Here is a 9783-nt window from a genome sequence, read left to right on the forward strand (position 1 = left end):
CCCCGAGATCCTGATTTTTAGATTTCAATGAGTGATAGGTCTGAGGACGATGCTGTGGTTTGGGGAAGGTATAAATCATTGCCCCTGCAGCTGTGCAGCATTTATAAATTGAAAATAAATGCATTGGTTTTTGTGCTGTGGTCATTTTCATCTTAATTTTGGGACAGTCTTACAATTTATTTACTCTATAATACCACATTATTGCATCATTTGTTACTCCTTCCACATTGTCATGTTGATTAATGGTAGTAGTCAGCATTCTATCCTTTTACTGCACCAGTAAGTTCTACCGCATATGGCCGCTTTTATGCACAAGGGGGCTATCCCGATAAGTGCTATTTTGAGAAAATCGAAGGTAAAGTTTTTGCCCCTTGTTCAGTTTCTTTAAAAAAACAAGGAGAGTTTTCTCTATAACCAAACAAATATACACACCAATGAAACCAAACTTTTCCTATAGGTAGGGCAATGCCTACTTTTGGTGTAGGTCAAGATTTCTGGAAACCCCCGAAATCTGGGTTAGCCCGCTTGTCCTTAAAAGCGACCATATATTTGCATATGCATTTCCTATAGTTATATACTAAATGTCCTTGTTTTGAAGAAGTGATCCTGGCCATGCTTATGAAGACGGCCATCTTGCTGAATTTCAGTTGATTGTTTTGCACTGTTTTCCTCATATTACTATTTTTTGTTTAGTTTGACAGATATCATCATCTATATTATATAGATCTATATATATTTTTTAAATATTATTTTGATGTACTGCCATTTGACAAATGAAATAGAAAAAGGACACAATAGATGGGGTGTGCAAGTACTCGAGTCCATTCTTGAAGTTCTCTAGAATTGAGCCCTCCCTTGATGAATGTTTTAGGAATCAGTTAATTATGCGAGAACTTGCTGTTTGTACCCAGAGAAGGCTTTCAGCAAAAAGCTCAGAGTTTGCAGCTTTCATTGTTTTTGTTTGTTGCTCTTTGTATTCAACTGCTTATTCTTTTTCTCCTTTTTCTTGGTGCGCTAGTCAAATTATTTCAGAAATTCTACCATTATTTTTTCTCTTCTTTTTCTGCTTGCTTTTGTGTTCTATTGCTATTATTAATAAATGGAGAAAATTTTGTTGAGACATCAGCAAATAACACTTTGAACTTGTGCTCAGGATTGGAGTGCTAGAGTACTCGCTGGAGTCATCCGTAATGACTTGGAATTCGACTTGAGTCCAAACAACTTGACTTGCACACCCCTACACAGTAGCCAAAGTTTTGTTTCCACTCACTTGAAACATGTGGCTACCACAGAATGACAAAGTTTTGTTTCCACTCACTTGAAACATGTGGCTACCACAGAATGACAAAGTTTTGTTTCCACTCACTTGAAACATGTGGCTACCACAGAATGACAAAGTTTTGTTTCCACTCACTTGAAACATGTGGCTACCACAGAATGACAAAGTTTTGTTTCCACTCACTTGAAACATGTGGCTACCACAGAATGACAAAGTTTTGTGTGCTCAATACCTAGACTCTAGTTTTGGGAAATTTGACATTAAAATCACTAAAAATGGCCAAAAATGTTTGCACTTTGTAATATTGAGGTAGCAATGTAGGGTGTCTATTTAAGCTTGTAAAAGCTGTAACAGAACTAACTTGTTTCTTTTTCTTTAAAAAATCTCTCTAACTGTATGTTTTAATAGTGTACTGTTCACTTTTACAATCTTATTAAAAAATGTTTAGATGATTTTTGGGAACTGGGCTGCTTCAACTCTATCTTTAGGGCTGGACATTGGGTGAGCAAGATCTAGCACCCTAAGTGAAACACTGATTCAATTTTGTTCTCCCCACTTGGCAATCCAAATCATGTCATTTGAACTCAAGACAAAACATCTGTAGCAATACACGGCAGATGCTGGTGTGTGTGTTCTGTGTGTCGTACTGTAGCATTACATGGCAGATGCTGGTGTGTGTGTTCTGTGTGTGGTACTGTAGCATTACATGGCAGATGCTGGTGTGTGTGTTCTGTGTGTGGTACTGTAGTTGTAGCATTACACGGCAGATGCTGGTGTGTGTGTTCTGTGTGTGGTACTGTAGCATTACACGGCAGATGCTGGTGTGTGTATTGTGTGTGTCGTACTGTAGCATTACACGGCAGATGCTGGTGTGTGTGTTCTGTGTGTGTGGTACTGTAGCATTACATGGCAGATGCTGGTGTGTGTGTTCTGTGTGCGGTACTGTAGCATTACAAGGCAGATGCTGGTGTGTGTGTTCTGTGTGTGGTACTGTAGTTGTAGCATTACATGGCAGATGCTGGTGTGTGTGTTCTGTGTGTGGTACTGTAGTTGTAGCATTACATGGCAGATGCTGGTGTGTGTGTTCTGTGTGTGGTACTGTAGTTGTAGCATTACATGGCAGATGCTGGTGTGTGTGTTCTGTGTGCGGTACTGTAGCATTACAAGGCAGATGCTGGTGTGTGTGTTCTGTGTGTGGTGCTGTAGTTGTAGCATTACATGGCAGATGCTGGTGTGTGTGTTCTGTGTGTGGTACTGTAGTTGTAGCATTACATGGCAGATGCTGGTGTGTGTGTTCTGTGTGTGGTACTGTAGTTGTAGCATTACATGGCAGATGCTGGTGTGTGTATTCTGTGTGTCGTACTGTAGCATTACATGGCAGATGCTGGTGTGTGTGTTCTGTGTGTGGTACTGTAGCATTACATGGCAGATGCTGGTGTGTGTGTTCTGTGTGTTGTACTGTAGTTGTAGCATTACACGGCAGATGCTGGTGTGTGTATTCTGTGTGTCGTACTGTAGCATTACATGGCAGATGCTGGTGTGTGTATTCTGTGTGCGGTACTGTAGTTGTAGCATTACATGGCAGATGCTGGTGTGTGTATTCTGTGTGTCGTACTGTAGCATTACATGGCAGATGCTGGTGTGTGTATTCTGTGTGTGGTACTGTAGTTGTAGCATTACATGGCAGATGCTGGTGTGTGTATTCTGTGTGTCGTACTGTAGCATTACACGGCAGATGCTGGTGTGTGTATTGTGTGTGTGGTACTGTAGCATTACACGGCAGATGCTGGTGTGTGTATTCTGTGTGTGGTACTGTTTTATGACTCAGCTTTTACGGTGACAGGCGAAGTGTTTCTTTTCTTCTTTTTTTCAAATGTTCCAAAATTTCCATAGCCTCATCTATGAGATGTTGGACACAGAGTGAGAATACAAGTGCCTTCTTGAATGAGAATATATAGTTTAAAATTTGTACAATACAAAAAGCATAATAATCAAAAGATGACTCGAATTTGTCTTTTTAAATTTCTTGGTCTTAAACTTTGTTAGTTTAGATGATCACATTCTTTTAAAAATAGTTCAGGCCATTTTCTTGGAAAAGCGTGCAAGTATTTCAGTTTCATTCAGATAGTTATCACGAGTTTTCACAATAAAAGTATCCGTGTCCGAGATGCAGCTTTGACATTGACAACTTGAATGTACATTTGTTACCATAAGACAAAGGCATACACTCCAGGGAAAGGGGAAATGTGATTCATGGAAACGTCATGCTAGTTTCAAACTGCTACCTCCCAAATTACAAAGTCGAGAGAATCTGCTTGTTGTCTGAAGAAGACAGATTGTTGATGGATTTTTGTGTACAATAGTTGTCAATTACTTACCGTAATGTATTGAAAAATGTTTGTGCTCAATTAAGACAAGAATTCAAAGAAAAGAAGTGAGAGATATTTTCATTTTCAGTGAAACAGCTTAATTTATTGTGCTGATTTTTTTACTTTTTTAAAAAGCAAGTGAAATCACATGTGAGCTGCTGATGTTCTGAAGTGTCTTTGACTGTTTTGGTGTATGTACTTTCAAAAGCCTCATGGTGTTGGTCTAGATATCACAGACTTAGGTATTATCGTAAGAAAGCATGGCAGACTTTTTCTTCTTTTTTTTCAGTAACATAGATTTTTATAAAAAAGATTTTTACTGAAATGAAGGCGTTATCCTGTTACATATCATAATAAGCTAGCATTGCAAATGTTTTATGCTGCATTGTTGTCCAACTTTGTATGTAAATATAGAAGCCTAAGGAAGGAACTATTCTAATGGAGGCCAGGCATTTTCCTTTCACCCTGCGCATGAAGGCTGACCCAAGCTAGACAAGACAACATTCCTTGAGAAAATGCCGGTACATTTGTAAAACATTTTCCTCATGTGGGTATTTTATTCATATCTTTGATGTGCAAGACGCAGAGCCTCATAATTTGTACATTAGCTCAGTAACCTCTATTGGGAAGTTTTCAGACAAAAAATATGTACGTTCATAAATACACCTGAAACCTAATGCATTGTCATTATGCAACAAGATGTTTCGAGTTGTTGACACACTTCAGTAATATCAGACACAATTTTCAGCATAATGTGATTTGTCAGGGTATCTTAAATTAATATCTGATTAGTTTTTTTAAGAATGGAGATAGGTCACTTTTAAGAGAGCACTTTATTTGACGTTTTTGATAGGTCATTGTTACATGACTCTTGCACCGTGTTCAAATCAAAGTGATGCAAACCTGACATTTTCAAAATCATTTTGCTGAAGGGAATTATGTTCAAATGATTGTCGATTTAATATGTATGATAATGTTGTTATATTTTTTGTACAGGTGTTGTTTTGGTTTTTATAAAATGAAATCTATTACTATTGTTACAGTCAGCATGTTTTATAGCTTCTTACAACTCGGAATACTTACACCGATCTGTGATTTTTCTAACTGTTATGTTGATGGCAGAACTACTTTTTTATGCCTTCGCTGTCAAAATGTAAGCAGTTGGCTGTTTCTAGACACCTCTGATACGTAGAACACATAGGGACAAGTGTGGAGTTAGAAACAGCTTTGTGTCCTTGCACTTGCAGGCTCAGTCTGTTTCACAAATTGTATAGGAGGCGTTGCTCACTTCATATTTAAAGCCTCATCACCTGATGGCCGTTGCAGGTAATATGAGAAGAATTGAGATTAAACTGCATTTGACCTCAGTTGTCAGATCAAGAGATGTTGCTTCGATATATTTTTTCATCTAATTAGGATGGGCAGCCATGACTTTGGAATAATATATGTATATTTTACATAAATATAGAGGTATATATTCAACTACATATGTGCAAACCTGGATGAAAACCTCAGTTCTTACACTGAAATAAACAGTCATATTTTTATGAACATTTTTTTTAAATTACAAAGTGCTAAGGAGATGAATCAATTAATTTAATTTAAACTCCTGTAGAATGTTTTCAGTTTTCTTCTGAAGTCATATTTTCATTCACATTTTCTTGCTACAAATTTCTTCTCTTCCTATGGGTGTGTTGGGTTGGTTGTTGGTTTGGTATAAATATTTACACCAGACTCACTGATGTTGTTGAGGGGAGAGGATTATTAAAGAGGATCAAGATCCTCCGATGAATTTTAAACTTCTATATATAGCCACATAAGATGTGAAGATACTCTTGGAAATACTCACTGCCTTGTGATAACTTGGATCATTCCATTGTTTGCCGTTCTGGCTCTGTCAAGATGGTGGTAACCCAGCCCAGCCCGGACCTGTACATTTATATTGAGGCAACTTTTTCTATTTATCAAGATCTGCAAGTGGATTTTGATTTAGTTTCAAAACTTCCTTGTATTATACGTGTTTAATTATCATTTTAAAATTTGGTTAAAAAGATGAAAAACTTTCCCTAACATTTTGCCTTCAGATCTTCAGCTCTTATCTCTGTCCAGAGAGTTTCTTGTACTTCTGTGTACTCACCACTTTCAACTTTCAACCATACAACAATAGTACCGGTATTTCTTTGGTGTGCAAGGCTGCATGTTTCTGCTCCATCTCTTTCAAACGGACTTATTTCACAGTCCGCCAGAGTCATTTAAGTTTCAGCTCAACAAAGGCCAATTAACTCTCACCTAACTTGTAATTCCACTTTGAATGTACATGAAACTAAAATCAAAAGACATTTGTGGAAATTCTGCCTTAACTGAAAATAATTGTTAAAATCCAGAATATGTATTCTCCAAAACAATTTCTTTGATTTTTGCAACAAAAAGTGACTTTTAATCTATCTCCCTTCTAAGGGATGCAAGACCAAAGATGGTTCCCGTAAGGTATGACAGGAATACATTGTACTGTTTGACCTTTCACTAGGTAAAGTCTACCTTTGAGAGTAAACAAAGATGCTGTAAAGTGTTCCTGTAACCGTGTGTGTCTTTTCAGGTAGTTTGGAAGTGCTTTTGTGTATTGTGTTGCATCATGTCTTCATTTGTAAATATTTTGTTGTGAGTCCTGGGAAGTTTCTGTGGCAGTATTTCCGCCTCTTGTCAAAGAAAAGTAAAGCCAAGAAGGGGGGGGGGGTATAGTTTTGTCAAAGCATATGAATAACAAGTCAGTTTTCTGACAGTTTTGAGTTTGGCCATTATCCAAAATGCATCAGGTAACAACAAAGAGATGTGACCTTTCATTTATTTCTCTTTTTTTTGCTTTAATTAATTGAAGCAACATGGACTTAAATGTGGTTTCATCTCTTCTGTACATTATTGGCATAGATATATTGCGATATCACTCACAACAGCATGACCACATTTGTTTCTTGTTGATCACAGTCTTTGACAATATTTCATTCATAAAGGTCTCTTGCAAGATTACCATAAGTTTATAGTCTCATTGCAATACAATTGTGTTATTTACAAATGTTTAGCTTAAGCAGAAAAGTCCTGAAACATTTTTGTTTAACGTCAGGTACAAATGTTGTACTTGTATGACAAAATGAAAATAAATAAATGAACATTTCTGACACTGTCCATGTTCACGTTTTCGTTCATTTTATTTTCTTATACGATTTTCAAAAAGAGACATCCATTTGCATCAAAATCATAATTATTAATAAACTCATTCTCACTTGCACACAAAATTCTCAAGCATTCTTCACATCAGAGTCAGGGACCTCCTAACTTCCATCATTGTTCTAGCATTTTTTAGCACAATGAAGAAAAACAGAGACAAGATATAATAAAGAGCAATAGCGTAAGGAACAGGCTACAAACATGATCAAAAGAAAAACTAGAAGACAACCTCTTCCCTCAGCCCTCCCTCATATTTTGGTAAATGAGAACAAAGGGAGCATGTATGTGAAAACAAATGTGGCCTGGTAAATTCAGCTAATTACGCCTCATGCCCCAAAAGAAACAATTATTTTTATCATCATTAGTTTATTTAAATGATTGCAAAAGGTACCAACTTGTCTGTCTTCATTTTTATTTATAAAATAGTTTACAAACTACTTCATCATCTGTGAATTACTCTAAACACCTGCCTGCTCAATTGGAGCTTCTAACAAAGAGTGCATACACCTCATTTTTTCAATCATGCAATTTTTTTTAGTCACCGTGCACACTAGGAAATCTCTCTCTCTCTCTCGTTCTCTTTCTCTCTCTTTCTCTCTCTCTCTCTTTCTCTCTATCTCTACTTTATTTTTTTTCCTCCCCCACCCTCTTTCTCTCTCTTACAGTACACACACACATATACACACATATACACACACATACACACACATACACACACACACACACACATACACACACATATACACACACATATACACACACACACATATATATATCCTTTTCTCAAACTCTGACCTGACTGCAGACCACAAAAAGATTGAAAAGGCTGTACAAGCCAAGTCCAAGAAAAACAGAAACACGTACTTCCGGAATGACATCGTCACAATTCATGTGACAGCAACACTTCTGGCAAAAAGGAACAATCCTCTTGGGTCTGTTTGATCACAATTGCAACTACAACAACAAAAGGCCAAACAAGAGTTGCACAAGCTAGAATGGAGCTCATTACGTCTTCCGACATAACAAATATAACATGCGAGACAAATACACAACCACCTGGGAGGGGACAGAAAGTCAGCGCCAGCACCACCACATCGTTAGAAAAAGAGATTACTGGTTGTGCATACTGGCATTGGTGGTAGTTTGAAGACCAACATTTCATGGCAGAAAAACTGGCCACTGGTAAGTCCCACTTCCCTCTCCTCTTTACGTCTATCTCACTGTTCCCCTCTCAATGCTCACTGTTCCCCTCTGACTATCTCACTGTTCCCCTCTCAGTGCTCACTGTTCCCCTCTGACTATCTCACTGTTCCCCTCTGACTATCTCAATGTTCCCCTCTGACTATCTCACTGTTCCCCTCTCAGTGCTCACTGTTCCCCTCTGACTATCTCACTGTTCCCCTCTGACTATCTCACTGTTCCCCTCTCAGTGCTCACTGTTCCCCTCTCAGTGCTCACTGTTCCCCTCTGACTATCTCAATGTTCCCCTCTGACTATCTCACTGTTCCCCTCTGACTATCTCAATGTTCCCCTCTGACTATCTCAATGTTCCCCTCTCAATGCTCACTGTTCCCCTCTGACTATCTCACTGTTCCCCTCTGACTATCTCAGTGCTCACTGTTGTTGTCAAGCAGATCGTCTTTCTCTGTTACAGACGAACAGACAAGACTTCTTTGCCCTTGTTACATTTAGTCTCGCTGGTTTGACTTTACTCATCATCATCCACTGCCAGATCTGCGACAGACATCGGCGATCATGATTTTCCATTCATTCCTTTGCTCGGATGCTCTCAAAAAAGCTACGTTTCCCTGATCTTTTCCTGTTACCCATTTGTTTAGATTCCCTAAGTATGTTGTTCTGGGCCTACCCCTGCCTCGCTTGCCCTCAATTTTGCCAGTGAGAGCTAGATGTTCAAGACCCTTATGTCTATTCAGGAGTCCCAAAAACTGCATTTGTCGTTTCCTGATTGTTTTTAACAGTGAGCATCCCACGTGGGCTTCCTCAAGCATTACCTCATTTGATTTCTTTTCCTTCCATGATACTCTTAGCAGTCTCCCAAGAAACCACATGTCTGTTGCTTCTATTTTACTTTCACCGTCTTTAGTGAAACACGTGTAAAAATAGAAGCAACAAATAATAGAACAAACTTGTGTAAGAAAACCAGACAGTCAAACTTCACAGCGAGCACTCTGTGGAACAAGGCAAAAACAGAACAAAAACACTGGGTATTTTTCACTTTGACATTATTCTTAGTTTCTAAATTTACAGTGTGAAGATTCCCACAAAGAAAAATCGTAGTTTGACATTTACAAATTAGCAGTCGGACCAGCACCAGAATACACAAGTGTATAAATGTGCTATCCCACCTATAATTTAGGAAAACTAATTGTTTTCTGGTACTAATCCTATCCTCAGCACAAGTTTCCAAGTAGAAAACAGCCACACAGAATCGTACACGTATATAGCACGAGGACAACAATAACGGCGTAATGTATTGCACGGCACCAGCTACTGGAACGTTGGGATGGGCATCAGTGCATCTTGTCCAAACGTCTTCTCAAAATGTTTCACGTAATCCTCACAATGTTCCCCTGGAAATAACAAAATGGGAACAACAAAAAATTGTAAGAATATTTGAAAGTTAATTGGAAGAAATAATAGAATAGAAATCTGGTATGGGCTTACTTTTTACAAGGTCCCCACAGGGTCGGGAAATCGGGAAAAAGTCGGGAATTTTGAGATGGGTCGGGAGGTCGGGAAAAAGTCGGGAATTTTGTGATGGGTCGGTAAGTCGGGAAAGTATAGGGCCTGTGTAATGTGCAGCTATCTAGACTGTATGGTTGATGAATCCTAAAGAGGAAACGTAATTGAACCGCTGTGACGGAAGTGTATGTGTGACACCGAGGCTCGATC

General features: G+C 38.4%; 1 protein-coding gene across 1 annotated transcript in view; it reads right to left on the bottom strand.

Moving 5' to 3' along the window:
* Nucleotides 1-8906: 8906 nt before the first annotated feature.
* Nucleotides 8907-9783, bottom strand: part of LOC101861284 (regulator of MON1-CCZ1 complex) — a gene marked incomplete in the record, with an annotated part of 34591 nt that continues 33714 nt past the window's right edge. The window contains 1 exon segment of the mRNA XM_005098963.3: nucleotides 8907-9461. Coding sequence (XP_005099020.2) covers nucleotides 9379-9461 — 83 coding nt within the window.

This window comes from Aplysia californica, unplaced genomic scaffold (genome assembly GCF_000002075.1).
Source record: "Aplysia californica isolate F4 #8 unplaced genomic scaffold, AplCal3.0 scaffold00198, whole genome shotgun sequence".
Lineage (NCBI taxonomy): Eukaryota > Metazoa > Mollusca > Gastropoda > Aplysiida > Aplysiidae > Aplysia > Aplysia californica.